At 40.5% G+C, this 17,084-nt stretch overlaps 3 protein-coding genes across 6 annotated transcripts; 2 read left to right on the forward strand and 1 right to left on the reverse strand.

The window, feature by feature from the left end:
* Nucleotides 1-1,235: 1,235 nt before the first annotated feature.
* On the forward strand, nt 1,236-10,618 carry gys1 (glycogen synthase 1 (muscle)). Its single transcript, XM_054607070.1, has 16 exons — nt 1,236-1,429; nt 4,010-4,128; nt 4,586-4,767; nt 5,661-5,852; nt 6,082-6,267; nt 6,459-6,603; nt 6,840-6,957; nt 7,093-7,213; nt 7,321-7,427; nt 7,564-7,623; nt 7,909-8,101; nt 8,396-8,522; nt 8,623-8,718; nt 8,821-8,984; nt 9,084-9,164; nt 9,263-10,618. The coding sequence occupies exons 2-16, from the start codon at nt 4,011-4,013 to the stop codon at nt 9,506-9,508; spliced, it is 2,136 nt and encodes a 711-aa protein (XP_054463045.1). The 5' UTR covers nt 1,236-1,429; nt 4,010; the 3' UTR covers nt 9,509-10,618.
* A 91-nt stretch (nt 10,619-10,709) lies between these two features.
* Nucleotides 10,710-13,426, reverse strand: aspdh (aspartate dehydrogenase domain containing). 4 transcript variants are annotated; one of them, XM_054607074.1, is made up of 8 exons: nt 13,350-13,400; nt 13,147-13,223; nt 12,894-13,038; nt 12,676-12,760; nt 12,039-12,188; nt 11,641-11,864; nt 11,415-11,554; nt 10,710-10,874 (listed from the first exon to the last, which is right to left on the reverse strand). In XM_054607074.1, exons 2-8 carry the CDS (start codon nt 13,199-13,201, stop codon nt 10,837-10,839), a joined length of 837 nt encoding a protein of 278 aa, XP_054463049.1. In that variant the 5' UTR covers nt 13,202-13,223; nt 13,350-13,400; the 3' UTR covers nt 10,710-10,836. The 4 variants fall into 4 exon arrangements, with proteins under 4 accessions (XP_054463049.1, XP_054463048.1, XP_054463046.1 ...); XM_054607073.1 differs by having other exon boundaries at nt 13,147-13,226; nt 13,350-13,394; XM_054607071.1 differs by having other exon boundaries at nt 10,711-10,874; nt 13,147-13,251; nt 13,350-13,426.
* Nucleotides 13,427-14,114: 688 nt separating this feature from the next.
* tmem86b (transmembrane protein 86B) lies at nt 14,115-16,323 on the forward strand. The gene is made up of 3 exons (XM_054607075.1): nt 14,115-14,353; nt 14,514-14,757; nt 15,594-16,323. Exons 1-3 carry the CDS (start codon nt 14,303-14,305, stop codon nt 16,046-16,048), a joined length of 750 nt encoding a protein of 249 aa, XP_054463050.1. The 5' UTR covers nt 14,115-14,302; the 3' UTR covers nt 16,049-16,323.
* Nucleotides 16,324-17,084: the final 761 nt, after the last annotated feature.

A 17,084-nucleotide genomic window follows, 5' to 3' on the forward strand; every position in this document is an offset into this window, starting at 1 on the left:
CATCAAGATCTTCTTTGCGAGAGAGGTTTCAGAACAAATTACATGTATGCAGGTAGGACAATTCAGTCACCATGACACACTAATCAAATCAATATCTATTAAAAATATTAGCAGGCCAACTTTAAAATACGTCAGCTAAACACCCTAACCCCTTTTACAGCTGCAGAGATTCTACATTTATTTAATTGCTTGATCGACAGATAAATACATGGAAAATATGATGATCGATTAATTATTTAGGTCATTTCCTGTTCCAATGTTAGAAATTGCTTCTAAGTTAAATCTTCTTACTTCTTACTAAATTGCTCTAGTCTTATATGATACATGATAGCCAATTTAATATATTTGTCTTTTGGTCAGATAAAACAAGATGCCATGCCTTTGCACTGTGGGAATTGTTCACCATATGCTGGTATTTTATTAACTAAACCATTAATAAATGAATCAAGAAAATAACCCACAAATCAAGAAAATCAGTCTTTTGTTGGAGGAACCTTTCAAACTAACCTATGATTTAGTGTCATGGTTTTTCACTTTAAACTGAAATAGAAATGGTAAATCTCCCCAAAAATAGTGAGCGAGGCTTCATAAATGAAAACACAGCGCCTCAGTGTGTCTGTGCAGATCTCTAAAAGATGCTTTGGTTTTCTCTCACACCCTCCAGACACAGATAAGCAAACACAGCCAGAGGTCACGAGTCAACATCTCTGAGGCTGGCAGGAGTGCAGTGCCACGCTCAGTGACGCCTCAGCTGTGCAGATCTTTGCTGAAATCAGGAGTCTCAGATAGTGACTATATTTAACCACCGGTTCAGCAGATTTTCCAACATATACCATGTGTTCAGGCCAATCAGGGATGAAAGGTGGTGGGGGGGTTAGACAGATGGCAGCATGGAAAGGGTAGGTACAGGATGGACCACAGAGATATGTGGAGGGGTTGGGTGTCTTAATGTCACTGGTCACGTTGTGTTTGCAAAACTATGCTCTGACTCTCAGAAGACATTATAAATAACTCTCTCCCTCCTCTTTTGTATGGATGAAGAGATAATTGACCAACCACTGCAAAACCCTTTCACCTCGGCTCAGCCAATTGCATCCCTCAGAGGAGGAAAACGCCTATTCAGTCTCTCTGTGTGCATGGGGCGGGGATGGAGCTCAGACTGGGACCAGTAAGAATGAAGCTCATGCATAATATATTATCTGAGACCCTGAATACACCAACCCAACCTTCTTCCTGCATCCGAGCCCAGTTCCATGGGCGTCCTGTCCCTCATCTGACAGCAGACGCACCAAACCAAAGTGCGTCGTTTTCATTTGGAGATCCGCCCCCTGTTTCCTCACTATCCTCTGGTTACATTTTCTTGTGTGGATTGACTGCAACAGCTGCCAATGTGTTGTTCATCTTCCTGAAGTTTGCACAAAATCAAAGGGTGAGTGCACATCTGTGTTTTTTTTTAATTCTCCATAATGATCATGGTTGAATACTTCCTCCACAGACGCATCGGGACGCGGTGTGCTTTGCGCGTCGGCGGCTGCAGTATGTGCCTGATGTCACGTTCACTCTTCAACATAAGAGGATACACAGACGACACACTCTGCAGCATGCATGTTCTCTGCTGATGTGTTATGCATCTGTTCAATCTTTCACCGAGCAGTCCTCTGATGCCTGATTTGGGTTTTGTCCTTCCCCAGACTTGTAGGCCTAGTGGGCCTTTCAAACCAAATTATTAGTAAAAGGATATGACATTGTAAAGTGCATTGTGGAGATTATTGTTACTGCATGTATGTGTGAGTGTCAGTAGTTTATTATAAAGGAGGATGGGGTCCCCCTCCAGGGAGCTCCAGGGAACCCCAGGGGGTCCCAAATAAATGAGCAGCACTTTGAGTTCATCTCTGTGGTATTCTCTCTCTTTAACATTACATTACATTACATTATCTTTTATCCAAAGCGACTTACAGGAAGTGTATTCAACATAGGTATTCAAGAGAACTACTAGTCACCAGAAGTCATAAGTGCATCTCCTTTCTTAAACAAGCATCTTAAAGCATAAACCAGAGCAAAAGTATAGTGCAGAGGCAAATTACTACGAAAACAATAATTGCAACAGACTAATACGAATATAACAAGTGCTACAAACCACTGGATGATGGTTTCTTCACATGGTTATTTTTATATCCATCTCACAAAGCTAGAATCACCTCTTTCTTTGTCTCTCCCTCTTAAATATGTGTTTGGCTTGCCTTTAATTCAATTGGATGTTTCTGCAGAATAATGTGTTGTATTCACATTGGAATGAAAAATATTTGCATTTTCATAGATTCTAGATAATGCATTTCAACATGGGAGGAGTAGATGTCATTTGAAGGATTATTTTGTGGGGGGAAAAGCATCTGACACAAATAATAATTCCAAGCAGAGTATTTTTACTCTATTTTTATTAGACATGTCGTCGGCGGGGGGGTCTTTAAGTTCTATTTAAGCAGGTCTGGTGTGCGTATCTGATGTACATGCAAATGAAGGAAAGTTTATTTGAGAAAATGTTTGTAATCAGTTTGAACAGCACTTTTTAACCATGATAGTGTTCTGGTTTATCAGGGTCTTTATCAGGTTTGGACAGTGACTGTTTGACACCAAACTCTCTTTGCTCCTTTGCTATCAGCGATTGAGCACAATCACTTTCAAATCAAATCAGCCCGTCGGTAGTAGGGCCTATACTTAGATGGAATTTCTGTTCAGCAGTGTTAAATAACAAAGTTGTGGACTGGATTGTCATACAGGTGGAAGTCCATGTCTGTGTGTAACCCAGTGTTTGTGCACAGGTTAGTTTCCGTAGTTTTCCAGACGTCACACAGTTTCAACATTTCAGAGTTGCAAATCAGCGTTAACGGCTGGATCAAGTTTCTACCTGATCCATACTACCTGCTATCTTTTCCCATGACACTCCCCCAACTGTTCAGGAAGTTGCACCATTTCTGCAAGCAGGAACTTAACACAAAGTTGTATTTTCAGTGAATCTTACACTCATTCAGCAGGAATGCACTCCTCCACATTTATCCAGCACTAATAGTTTTCTGCTGCAGTAAGATGCATTGACAGCAGTTACAGTCTTTATAGTGCACATCTGGTGTATCAACCCAGTTAAGACACTTGTAGTTTTTGTGTCAACATGGTTGTGATATGCATGACTACACGCGTGTGTGTGTAATGCTTTTAAAAGCAGTATTGGCAGGAGAAGCCCTTAGACCATCTCAGATTATAGACCGAGCAAATACCTTTGACACAGAATCGCTCACACAAATACACACATGAACGTTGAATACCTATCAGTCGATGTACCACTTCAGTGTTGTTTGTTTGCACAGGGTTTCCTATAATAACAGCCAAAGGTTAGGCTTATTAAGTCACCAGAAAATGAGTGTTTGAAACATATAGTATATTACAAAAGCATAATTTTGTTGAAATCACATCTTTAAAAATATTTTAGTACAAATTCAGTTGTCTTACCAGAGATGTTTGTTAGAATTGTAAAATAATTGAGAAAGGCTGTGTTTACACCACAGTAGTATAATGTAATACTTTTGTGAAATAGGATGTGTGGTTTGCTGATGACATACTCGCAAAATAGTATGCCGTTTAAAAAATGTGTCATTTACACTTGAGGTTACATAATACTGTTATCCAGAGAAACTTTGCATTGATACATTAGGAAAAAAATGTAATCCTTCAGTTTCTGTAATGCCCAGCAATTGGTTTAAAGTCAGAGTGTCATTGCAAATGAAAAAAAATGTTTTTGTATCCCAAAGTTAATGATATATGGCCGAATTTCTTTGGAAAGAAATAAAAACAAAGAACGGGTTTCGATGTGAAAGCCTTATTCTAAGTGTGAATCGCTCTCAGAACACAAGACTTTTGGTAAATAAGTACAATAAGGGACAAGTGTGTCATGTACGGTGTATTCACAGTTGGAAGGTGCTCCCATCTCAGCTGAGTGTGTTCTATGTTTACCCAGCATGCCTCTGGCTCGCAGCCTCTCTGTGACGTCCCTGTCAGGACTGGAGGAATGGGACGAGGAGTTTGATTTGGAGGACGCTGTTCTTTTTGAAATTGCGTGGGAGGTCGCTAACAAAGGCAAGTGTGTGTGTGTGTGTGTGTGTGTGTGTGTGTGTGTGTGTGTGTGTGTGTGTGTGTGTGTGTGTGTGTGTGTGTGTGTGTGTGTGTGTGTGTGTGTGTGTGTGTGTGTGCACATCTGTGTCTGCGCTTACTTTTTAAAGTTAGTGAAAATAAATGGTTTCTATATGTAAACACTTGATGAAAATGAATGTTGAATGCACTTTGTAAGTCACCTCGGATAAAAGCATCAGCTTAATAAGTGTAATGTTATGAAAACAGGAAAAAAAAACTACATTAGAAGTTTCCATGTATATCTCTAATCTTGATCATTCATACAGGTTATAACCTTCAGATAATTTGTAGTTTAAAGAGCGGCCTATCACCATAATGCCTCATATATTTCAGGTTGAATCATACTATATCTTTGTCTCACCTTTGTGTACGTACGTGTGGCATGTTTGCTGCATGTGTGAAGTCGGAGGCATCTACACCGTCATCCAGACCAAAGCCCGTCTGACCGCAGAGGAATGGGGGGAGAACTATTTCCTGGTGGGTCCTTACGTGGAGAGCAACGTGCGCACGCAGGTGGAGCTGATCGAGCCCACAAACCCCGTGCTAAAGAGAACCATTGACAAGATGAACTCCAGTGGGTGTAAGGTAGTACCACACGTACACAGTAAACACATATATACCTCGGAGTTAAATTTGTATGTTCCACTCAAGGACAGCCATTATTACTACAAATAGTTGGAGGGTTTATAGAGTGAGATTTGCGAATATGTGTGGTGAATGTGAACTCCATTTACAAACCCAGTAAGAGATCATCACCACTTTCATACTCAGCCTCGACCACGTCTGTAAACACAGTGACATTTCCCCTCAAAGGTTACACGTTGTATCAGTGTCTCTCTGTCTCGCTCACTCTCAGAAATACACTCCAGAAATAGATGACTGTAAGTGTGTGTGTGATCATTTGAAAGCTTTGTGCTGTGTCACTCTGGGAGTGCTGTGGAGTTATGGGTCAAGGCTACGAGCTTTTTTAAAGGGGTAGTGCAGCCTTTTCAACGAAGCCTATCTGGTTTACCTTGCACCACACGACCTTTAATCTCACAACAGACCAGCACCAGAGCAAAGTAAGTTGGATGAAAATGTGTATTTAAGATATTTAGGTCCTGTATTCCAGTTTAGTCACATTTGAAGCTTGAAGTGACGTACTTTGATTGCGCTTCTGTATCAGCTAGACAAACTTCATCAAGGTTAATCTTGGATTGTTTGGTTAGACCATGTTTTAAATCCAGTTTTAATGGGATGAGTGCCATGCAAGTAAAATACTTGTCGATTAAAAACAGAAGGACGAACCCATTAATCTACATATTAAAAACAAAAACATAAATAGCTAATTAATTCCAAAAAAGCATAGGAGTTGCTGTTGCAGCAGCAACTCTTAATACTAAAGTTGATACAGATTTGAGTGGTTTATATTATTTTGGGTGGTGTGTGGCATGAAGAATTAAAGTAAATTTTCCCCTATTTTCTCCATTTCCCTGCAGGTCTACTTTGGGCGCTGGCTTATTGAGGGCAGTCCCTATGTTGTGCTGATAGATGTTGCGTTTACGGCCTGGTCTCTTGACAGCTGGAAGGCCGAATTGTGGGACCTTTGTGACATCGGCGTGCCATGGTTCGACCGAGAGGCCAACGACGCCGTGCTGTTTGGCTTCCTGACTGCCTGGCTTCTGGGAGAGGTCAGAGACAAGAGATCTATTAATTGACAATAATACAAAAAATATGTTGAATGTTTAATTTGTTTTAGTCGTGTCAAAAGGAGAAATTCAATACTGTGCAGAAAGAAGACGGTGGAGCTGTTGGTGCTTAGAAAGTCTAAAAGCTTGGAATGAAAATAAGTTGTGTTTTATTGCATTTTGGTGTGTATGCCCGTTGTCTATATTAACCCTGTTTTCTCCCACATTGCAGTTTGCAGCCCAGAGTGAGGATCCTCCGCACATCGTGGCCCATTTCCATGAGTGGTTGGCCGGCCTGGGCTTAGTGCTGTGTAGACATAGACAGCTGCCCATCGCAACCATCTTCACCACTCATGCAACACTGCTGGGACGATACCTGTGTGCTGGAAGTGTGGACTTCTATAACAAACTTGCAGAAGTGCGTGTCTGTACTGTGTACCATTTTATTACGCAGCAATGTAATGTAAAGCAAAAGCAAAATAATAGAAAGAGGCCATTTAACTGTCAAGCTGACTTTAATTATTATGTAGAAAAGAATAATCAGACAGATATTCAACAAGAAATGTACACTTCATCACACTCTCCCTCTCCTGTTTGTGTCCCATACAGTTCAACGTGGATAAGGAAGCAGGCGACAGACAGATTTACCACCGCTACTGTTTGGAGCGAGCAGCTGCTCACTGTGCTCATGTCTTCACCACTGTTTCTCAGATCACAGCCATTGAGGCGGAGTACCTGCTCAAGAGGACACCAGGTGTGTGGAGATGATTTGTTGCGTGAAATGCAGAAACTTCCTATCGTGCTTTGTCAGTGGCCAGACACAACAGGCCTTGACTGTGCGAGAGATGGTGTATTTCTCACTGCTTTTCTTACTGAATATTTCATTCAAATTTTAATTCACCAAGTTAGCTACCTAGCTTGTTAGATACTTAAATAACTGTTTATCTGTGTCTGTATTTTAATATGCTTAACCTCTCCAATCACAAACAGACATTGTCACTCCCAATGGGCTCAACGTGAAGAAGTTCTCAGCCGTGCACGAGTTTCAAAACCTCCACGCTCAGAGCAAGAATCGGATTCAGGAGTTCGTCAGGGGACACTTCTACGGGTCAGACACACGTTACTCAACATTCACAGCACAGTTGAAACCGTTATTATAGTGGAAAACGATACTACCGACTGATTGTAAGCGCTACACTCATCCAGCTCTTGTGACAGATTTTGGTTTGTGTTTGACCACCAGGCACCTGGACTTCAACCTGGACAAGTGCTTGTTCCTCTTTATTGCTGGAAGGTATGAGTTCTCCAACAAAGGAGCCGACATCTTCTTGGAAGCTTTAGCCAGACTCAACTATCTACTGAGGGTAAGTGTTGTGTCAACAAATGTGTGTGGCTGTGTGTGTGTGTTGGAGAAGGATGACAGTAAATCCTAAATGTAACACCATATGCCTGTATGGTCTGCCTGTTTCAGGTCAATCACAGTGACGTGACCGTCATTGCGTTCTTTATCATGCCAGCTCGGACGAACAACTTCAATGTGGAAACCTTGAAGGGCCAAGCAGTCAGGAAACAGCTCTGGTGAAGTTTCTTCTTATGTTAAAGAAAATGAAACGAGATGAAGCCAGACAGACAAAGTGCTACACTCATCCACTTGGAATAGTGCTTTGAAGTTGTCTAATAAAAAATGTATCCTCTTTGTTTCGTTTCCTGACAGGGATACTGCTCAGACTGTGAAGGAACGTTTCGGAAAGAAACTTTATGACTCACTTCTAGTGTAAGTTGGCCCCTTTCAGTCTACTTCATGAAACCTTTAACACATGAATTAAACTGTCCTATGATGCCATAATATCAAAAGTAGGAAGAAAGTAAGAAGAAGCCCATCTAATAAAAAACGTAATCAAAAATGTTCCCATCAGACCCAGATATACCTAGATTCAGATTCTGTACAGAATGTAGACTGTGTGCAGCCATTGTGAAACAAGCTAGTTGAGTTTATTCATGCTAATAAATATTCTATTGTAGTCATTTTTACAAGTCTTAAACAAGCTGTTTTCATCAGTGGGCAACTGCCAGATGTGTCGAAGATCCTGGACAAAGAGGATTTCACCATAATGAAGCGTGCCATCTTCGCGACTCAGAGACAATGCCAGCCTCCAATCTGCACCCACAACATGCTGGAGGACAGCAGCGACCCCATCCTAAACTGTGTCCGCCGCATCGGCCTTTTCAACAGCTCTGCTGACCGTGTCAAGGTAAGGTCAACTGTCAGTAGTCTATAAATGCCCACAAAAAAATAATTTGTTCTGACCTTTGTACATTTTTTTAGTAAAAACATGTTTAAACGCATTCTCAACTAAACTATAATATGTGTTCAGGAAATGCGCCAGCTGCTACGTCATAATTTCAAGAATGAACATGATTTAAGTTTCTGAAGTGATCATCATTCCACATTGTGACGTTTTAGTGAGCCACGAGAAATTACGGTTTGCTGTTTATAGTGTTTGCTATAGTAAATACTGATACTGAATGGCTTCTCCATCCTTTAGATTATCTTCCACCCTGAGTTCCTTTCGTCCACCTCTCCTCTACTTCCAATGGATTATGAGGAGTTTGTAAGAGGCTGCCACCTCGGCGTCTTCCCCTCTTACTACGAGCCTTGGGGATACACACCAGGTATGACTCATACGTGCCGTCGAGGTGTATTCATGTTGTGTGGGTTTATTGTATAATATCAAAATTATTAATCGGACCTTACTGATTCTGTCACCGTCAGCTGAGTGCACAGTCATGGGAATTCCATCAATCTCAACTAACCTGTCAGGCTTTGGCTGTTTCATGGAGGAACACATAGCAGACCCCTCAGCATACGGTGCGTTTCTCATACTTTATCTGTTAAACACTAAGTTTGTCTTTTAAAAGAAACGCAGGGATAACTGATGCTTCTTTCTCATCATGGTGTTTCTGTTTGCAGGTATTTACATCCTGGACCGTCGGTATCGGGGGGTCGACGAGTCGTGTAACCAGCTCACGTCCTTCCTGTTCCAGTTTTGCAAGCAGAGCCGGCGCCAGCGGATCATCCAGAGGAACCGGACTGAGCGTCTGAGCGAACTCTTGGACTGGAAATACCTCGGCAGGGTTAGATTCAAAATCTCAAACTAATATTCTTTTTCATGTGATCATTGCTTAACTTCAAGATGGATTAATGTTGTTGTTTGTTCTTGTTTTCTGCACTAGTATTATATATCAGCCCGTCATATGGCCCTGGCTAAAGCCTTCCCTGACACTTACATGTATGAACTTCATGAACCCACCTCAGTAAGTCAACATGTGTGTTTGAATGGTAGATGTGCCAAGTTTTCACAATTCATTACTTCACAAATCAGATTCTGATGTCTTTTGTTTCTCGTCCTCAGACCTCAGGATTCCGTTATCCCCGACCAGCCTCTGTGCCTCCGTCTCCATCTCTGTCCCGCCACTCTTCCCCTCACCACAGCGAGGCTGAGGACAACGACGAAGAAGAGCGCTATGACGAGGATCTGGAGGCAGAAAAGGACCGGGTGAACATCCGCCAGCCCTACGCTCTGCCATTCAAAAATAAGTCTTCTTCTGTCCTGGGGGCCAATGGAAACGGCAATGGTGTCACAAGCGAGAAAAACTGAGACGTGCACAGACACACAAACGCACATAAGTACATACACACAGTACATGCTGAACCTCACTAGTGAAACTTTATCTGTGGCAATATTTTAAGTCATCCATGTACTTCATATATGCGTGAAGTTGTGTGAATACGAGTGATACATTTAATATCGGCTTGTTGTGTAAAATTGCATCACTGTCAGTGTCTTCCCAACCTGTTCGTACCTCAGAATTTTTAGAAAATATCTGTCTGTTTGATAAGTTTTGGTATCGTTTCAGTTACACCAGCAGTGCAACCAGTGGTTTGCTTCGTGGAGTAAATGCAGCAGCTAGAAAGGGCTAAACGACAGCTCAACGTTTAAAACAAATCAGGATTGCTGGATTTTGTAGTGTACTAACACTGGATAACATAATGTAGGTCTAAAATATTGAAACAATAATAGACGCTTATTTTGAGTAGCTGGAGGGGGTTTTATACTTGATTCTAAGGTCTGTCAGAGCAGGGAACGAAAAACATCCCTCCTTTATACCAGAATGTCATCTGGACGCATTCAAAGCTCTTTTTCCTAATTTAAAAAAAGGCTCATGTGAAGACAGTGTCAGTTGCTTCAAGTACCCATATAGAGCACCTGTTCTTTTTACTTGTGTTTGGCTTAAAAGTGTGATGATGATGATGATGATGATGATGATGATGCAGAGCTTTGAACACAACTGTCCACCTTGTAGCATCTTTTTCTTTCTTTCAAATGCCTTGTTTACTGCACGACTACACACTGAGTGGAAATAAAATGTAGAAAACATACACAGCAACAACAAATAGAATCAGAAACCAAAAAGCTGCTAGTGTTTTCATTTTTGTTCTGCGCCTTATTGCATCACATTCAATGGCAATCACCAATTAACAACGTCACACAATTCTTTATCTGTCTCTGTGCGCTCTTGTGGATTATTCCTGTGTTTGCCTGTTTCGAAAAGTGTTAAATTGAGAAGGGAGTAGAGTTGAGACAGACGGGACAAAAAGGGACTGAGATGGTAACAATGTTTTCGGGTAAAAGACATAAGAGGAAAATGATTTCACCAGGCTCCCACTCACACTCCCTGTAAGAGTTTTATCATTTGTTACATTCAGGTTTACTAATAATAAAGTTTAAATATGTATATATATATACCTCTTGGTGTTTTAAAAATGATAACTTTCTCTTTGTTCTTTGTATTCATGCAGTTTATTGGAACTCATATATTCAAGGGTCTGTGGGTTTTCAAGTTCTCAGTAACATAAGGATCCAGTGACACCATCCACACTGATTTATCTGGATCTTCTTGCTTTGTCGTAGAGTTCTCATCCGCTTCAGCACAAGTAAACTCGACCCCCGTGACCTTTGCAAACTAAAAGAAAAAAGAATACAAAGGGTAAAAGCATTATTGGAAACAATTTACTTATTTCCAAATAAACAAACTCAAGATCTAACCCGTTTGTCACGTTCCAGACGTCTATGCGCGGTTCCAAGATGATTTAATATAAATAATTGTTTGAGGGTGCAAAGAGATAAACAAGTCCACTATTTCACAACAGCAAAGATACATTTTTGTGATGATTAGAATCATAATCATCTCACAACCCCTCTTTAGTCACAGGTTGTCCAGTTTCAACTAAACTACCTAATACATAGAAATGAGTTCCTCCTCACCCAGGTTACCATTACAATGCTATTGATAAATTGATGCATTAGTATTAACAATATCTGATCCTACAATATTAATCAGTCACAGGGTCCTTTTGACAATATAAGCATCAGTAGACTTTGCTGATAATACTTCTGTACTTTTACTTTAGTATGAATTTAAAAGCAGAACTTTTACTTGAAATGGGACATTATGAATTGGGTTCTTTCACTTAACTAAAGGATCGGACCACGCAGGACTCACCAAGTAAACTATTCCAGAAGGAGTTGTATGTTGCACTGCCGGTTACAGCTCCGAGTTTGGCTGGATTCCTCCTCACTGTGTGCACTGAGAAGCCACTGGGCCCAGTCACCTCCACCTCCACCACATGAAAGTCACTTAACCTGGGGCATGAAGAGGTATGACAAGTGTGATTTAAACAGATATGAAAGGCTGCATCCTGTCAATCACATTTTTAAAACAGACTCACGCTGTATCAGACACAATCTCTCCCTGAACACCAGTAAAGCCGAGTGTTCCTGCTGCCACTGCTGCTGCTGCCATGGTGTTAACGTTGTTTGGAGCAAGTGGGCACAACTCTGCCACCGAGCCTCTGAATAAAACACGCCTGCCCTCCTCCTCCGTCCAATCAGAGAGGATGTCTCCTGTGAGCCGGAAGCAGGATGGATGCTTGGACATTCTTATAAACAAAGCCTGAAAACAAGTCAAGAGAGGACAGAGAGTTTAATCAAAACACAAAAGGGTTTACAAGAACAAAATAATAGTTTATGTGGCCGTTTGCAAGCTGCATTTTCATTCTCAAAGTCTAAACCATGTGAAGGGTGGCCACTGCACACCACACCTGCACTGCCCCAGGGGTTATTGTACCTTCAAGGTTCCACTGTCATTCAGCCTCTGGATGTCCTGGCCCCCCCACAATGCACCACTGGGGACGTAGAGTGTCCTACCAAACTGCTGAGCCACCTGACGCAGCTTCTGGTTCAGATCAGGATCAGAAAGGGCAGAAGGAGAGCCCACCTGAGAGGAGGAGATAGAAAGGCACAAAGGAAGGTTTGAAACTTCATGTCAGCTTATGTGTTCTCATTTTCTGCAATTGATACATGCAGTGCCTATTTGATTTTAATAATAAACATATCTGTTGGAGACAACAAAAGAAAACAATGCTACCGTGTTGAAATGTATCAGACAGTTGGCCAAACATACTGACAATCCCTTAAATAGAGAAAAACCAAATTATTGTAATAACTAAATATACTTTTTTATAAAAGACCTATGTCCAGTTTATCAAAAATAAAAACCTCACTTATAAACATGAGCACACCTTGTCACCTGTCTTACTCGTATCTGTTTTAGTCTTGTTACAGTTAAGGAGCAGGAACAAAAGAAGCAAAAGATTTATCAGTGCTTCTCTATCTCACTCTGTATGAAATGCTCCAAAATAGAAAAGTGAAATACAAATTTTTGCAGCAACCTTATCTCCCACACAATCAGAGGATAAGCTTACCATGAAATGAGACTGAGACAGGAAGTGAGAGCCAAATTCTTTCACTATCTGTGGATGGCACACCTCTACAATCACATCACATCGCCTGTAAAAAAACAGAAAAAACACACTTTTCAAAACGATGTCATGCATGTTGTCTATGGTAGCACAGAGATCATATAATATGCAAATGTTATTATGATCTTATGGGTTTATATAACTTATTTGTGTTTTTGCACCTGTCTGCAAAGGATGATAGGTCACCAAGTATTAGTTCATCAGGAACTAAACCTTTGAGCTTGTCAGAATTTCTGTTCCAAACAAAAGCCAGCGTTAGACCGAGAGCAGCTCCATCTTTAAGGATCCTCTCCACCAGGTACTGCCCTAAAACACAAACAAACACAAACACACGTGATGAGTAGAGCTAAACAAAAGACTCCAAACATTGTACGTCAGAAAGTGTGTCTGAATTATGAGAGAGAGAGTTCAGACCTAGATGTCCGTAGCCAACAACTCCAATCCTTTGGGAGGAAGAGCTGGTTGCCATGTCCTGTGCTGATAAAGGAAACCTACTGGGAAAAGAAGATTAACCTGCAACTTGAACACACAGACCAACACACTTACATAGATTAATGCTTTTGACCCTACTTCCTATCTCAACCAGTACATAACTTGCTATTTTTTGCTCTCCTCACCAGATAATCCCAAAACCCACAACAACCGGACTACGACTCGAGGACTTGTGGGTAAGCACAGTACAAAGTTTGACTCGGAGAGGCCATAGTTAATCATTGTTAGTTCTTCAATGTGTGGAATTTATCGCATGCTGAGCTGCTCCTCTGTCCATTTAAATCAATTCCAATCCAGATGCATTCAGAATTTCTTATAAAGTGAAACAATGAATGAAACTGTGTATGAGAGAAAAGAAAGAAATTCATTTAACATTATATATACAGCATCTATCAACATATTTACATGTGGCCATTAAGTGACCATCGAACAATGCTGTTCAAAATCCATTTTTCTTTAGGATTATCCCCCCAAAACTTGTCATCTGTCACATTTGTTGGCAAATAATCCTATACAGCTGTTTTGCTTTCACATTAGATAGTTTTGAAAATTGGATGGCGTCGGAGTTCAAGTTGCCAGCCTTGACAAACATTAATGAACTATTTCTATACAAACCAAAGACTTCCTCACAGGAAGTCCCTTTCTGGCCATTTCCTCACTATTAATTTGTCATTACCAACTATAATCATAAATTCACAGATAAGAAATCAACCTTTATCATATGAGTTTTCTAATAGTTAAACTTTGCTCCTCATGGGTTAATGTCAGCGATATATTCCAGCTGAAAAGGCCAAAGGTCAGATGTCTGTCCATGTGAACTCAAAACAGGGAGAACATTGATTATCAGATTGCGATCAGACAGCAAAGATCGGTCCAAAGTCCACTGCTATGAAATGACAACAGACTGAGAGACGTGGCAAAGATTCGAGACAGGAGGGAACAAGACGAGAACATCTGAGGACTATATGTGACGACAGGATTGCAAAGTAAGAAGAAAGTAGAAGGTGTCAAGAAGACAAAAAAGGTTCATCCAACTGAGACATCTGGTCGATTCACCCACGGTGCAGACTCTGAGACGATGGACATCCTTGAGACAGATGCCTTTGACAGGCGGCAGAAGAGAAACATGGTACCTAAAAATATTTTATTTACATTCACTGGTCAATAACTGTTTAACATACAACAACCTTTTCTATTTCAAAAGGAGAAAATTGTGTAAATTGTCATTTTAGCCTAATTAATGTTGTGATTTGTCTCCCTGCTTCTTCCCATTCCTCCCTCTCTATCAGTCCTGTGCTCTCCTTCTTTCTCTCTTGCCTTTCTTTTTGTCCACAGCTGTGTTCTTCTACCTGTGGACACCTGATTCATCCCCATCCATCATGTCAGCAGGTGTCAAATCAGCCCCGACAGTCCTGTTAGCTGCAGTAGTGCTGCGCTGGAATGGAGGTCAGAGTGTCCTGGGTGTGATGGGAGGACTGCTGTTCTCTGCTGTTGGTGACTGCTGCCTGGTATGGCCTGAGCTTTTTGTGCATGGTAAGAGTTTTTCACAAGAGTTTGTATCTCAGAACCCATCTCAGGCTGTCGGTCTGACGATCAATAAGCCTGTCAGGGGGAGTGGCTGTTATTCTAGGGGGCCAGAGTTTGAGTGGAGAGACGACATATACAACGAATTATTCAAAGGTAGCCAGTTTACGAGATGGGTTTCAACCTATATATAGCAAAATCATCATCAAACAATAGCATTTCAGCCAATTCTTTCAGCCTTTTTTGCTCTGCACACGGACTGATACTTGGATTCAACCAAAGCCTGCTCAAATGTGATTGATCAATGCTGCTCAGCAACTACCAGAAACGGACAGTGCATTTAAACACCCATACTACCATACTACTTAGTATGCTAGAAAAATATTTATTATGTCTCATTACATAGTGCGTCAAATGCAGTATGTCAAGAATACCAGAATGTCATTTTACAGTATGCATGGGGTCAAAGTTCAAGGTGCCATGTTATAAGGAAGTAGTGTGTCCCAATTGAATGCATACTACATGCAGAAGTATGTACTTTGTAAGGGCAGCATGAACTAAAAGTAAAAAGAAAAAGTAAGAGATTTGGAACGCAGCTTTTGTCCCGTTGCCTACACATTCTATATGTGAATGCAGATTCTGCTTATAAAAGTGAAGCACAAATTATGCTGTAAGTTCCTTATAGAGAATATATGTGCATTGCCTGTATTGTAAAAAATGTATTATCTTTTTTAAATACTTGTGATCAGCAGAACCCTCTAAATTCAAGCTGAAAAGATTTGCATACTGCAAATAATTTATCTTCCTGCTATCTTTGTCCTTACAATCTTACACATCTGTTTCAGGAATGGGTGCATTTGCTGTGGCTCATCTGCTGTACTCATTCACCTTCCTCTCCAGTCGTTATACGCCATATTCCTCCTCCTCTTCCTTCTGGACATGTTTCCTGTCTCTGATCCTGTTCATGGTGGGAGGAGGTTTCTACATCTACACATATCCATTTCTGCAGAAGGCGCCAGACTCCGATGTACTGGTTCCAGCTGTGGGGGTCTACGTTTTCCTAATTTCTCTTATGGGTGCGTTAGCTATCAGAACCCGCAACATGACAACAATGTTAGGAAGTTTGTCCTTCATAGTGTCTGACCTATCACTGGCATTGCAAGTTTTCAAGGTGACAGCACCAATTGAGCATGGTCACATTGTTGTCATGGTAACGTATTATTTGGCACAGCTACTCATAGCTGTGGGCGATGTAAATGCAGTGGAGAAGGACGACTTTGCAAAATGGAAGAGGTCCTAAACAGCATCCCTAGAGTCTGAAGCATCTCCATCAGCCTGGTAAAAATCACATAACGGCCTATAAATCCTTCAGGTCTGGGAGTTTCTAGATCAACCCATCAAATACAGGAAAAGAGGAGAATAGAAGAAAGACTCTACTGGTCAGCACTTGAAAGCTACTGGCTAGTGCCAAAGATGGAGTAAAAGAGCAGCTTGCAAAGTCAAAATACTTAACTTTGTGTTTCCGGCTTGTGTTTGAATAATCATACTAATAACATTTTAAAATACCACAGTCTACTAACAAAACTAAAGAAACTCCACAAATATTGGTTTTAAATGATTTATATTCTGTGATTTGTGCCAAAATATTTAAATTTTGCATTACATGAATGTTTATGTGAAGGTTGTGCATGGGGTGGCAATGTTTTCCACATGTGAGCTGGTTATTATATGTATATAAATACACCACTTTGTTTTGTTAATAATAAATAAATATGATGTAAAATAAGCAAGTATGTACAGAATTCTGTCCTGATTTATGAGAGAATCGACTAAAATTAAATCAAAGTATTTTACCTCAGAGACTTTAGACAAACCTAAGTTGCACATGTTATATTGGAGTGTATTCAAATAGTAAATATAGTAGTTATAAATTTCAGACATTTTTCACATCTTTTTTTGACTTTTTCGCATCTTTTTTTCACATATTATTACAATATTTTGGGGATATTTTTCACATATTTTCTTGCATTTTTTTCAGTAAAATATTGACATTTTCCAGACATTTTTCACATATTTACGATATGTTTCACTACTCCCCCCCCATATTTTACATGTGAAAATATAAATATTAGTAAAAATGGTGAAATATATGTTTTATTCTTATAATTTACTGTATTAATGCAAGACTACGATTTACCGGTTCATGCACACTTAAGTCTACTTTGAAATATCCTAAACGCCTGTCAGGCTCCATGAATCTGGGAACAATATGAGGAGCCGTTGAGATGCATTTAATATAAATGTAGGATTCTGGTAAATGCAACCCTATCCATAAA

Source organism: Anoplopoma fimbria, chromosome 11 (genome assembly GCF_027596085.1).
Source record: "Anoplopoma fimbria isolate UVic2021 breed Golden Eagle Sablefish chromosome 11, Afim_UVic_2022, whole genome shotgun sequence".
Taxonomy (NCBI): domain Eukaryota; kingdom Metazoa; phylum Chordata; class Actinopteri; order Perciformes; family Anoplopomatidae; genus Anoplopoma; species Anoplopoma fimbria.

Coding starts and splice junctions, on each gene's coding strand:
- gys1 (XM_054607070.1), top strand. CDS start 4,011: ATGCCTCTGGCTCGCAGCCTCTCTGTGACGTCCCTGTCAGGACTGGAG. Junction 6,604..6,839: donor CCTGCTCAAGAGGACACCAG/GTGTGTGGAGAT, acceptor AATCACAAACAG/ACATTGTCACTCCCAATGGG. Junction 8,985..9,083: donor ACTGGAAATACCTCGGCAGG/GTTAGATTCAAA, acceptor TTTCTGCACTAG/TATTATATATCAGCCCGTCA.
- aspdh (XM_054607074.1), bottom strand. CDS start 13,201: ATGGCAACCAGCTCTTCCTCCCAAAGGATTGGAGTTGTTGGCTACGGA. Junction 13,039..13,146: donor TGTTGGCTACGGACATCTAG/GTCTGAACTCTC, acceptor TTTGTGTTTTAG/GGCAGTACCTGGTGGAGAGG. Junction 11,865..12,038: donor ATGACAGTGGAACCTTGAAG/GTACAATAACCC, acceptor ACTTGTTTTCAG/GCTTTGTTTATAAGAATGTC.
- tmem86b (XM_054607075.1), top strand. CDS start 14,303: ATGGACATCCTTGAGACAGATGCCTTTGACAGGCGGCAGAAGAGAAAC. Junction 14,354..14,513: donor GGCGGCAGAAGAGAAACATG/GTACCTAAAAAT, acceptor CCTCTCTATCAG/TCCTGTGCTCTCCTTCTTTC. Junction 14,758..15,593: donor GCCTGAGCTTTTTGTGCATG/GTAAGAGTTTTT, acceptor CATCTGTTTCAG/GAATGGGTGCATTTGCTGTG.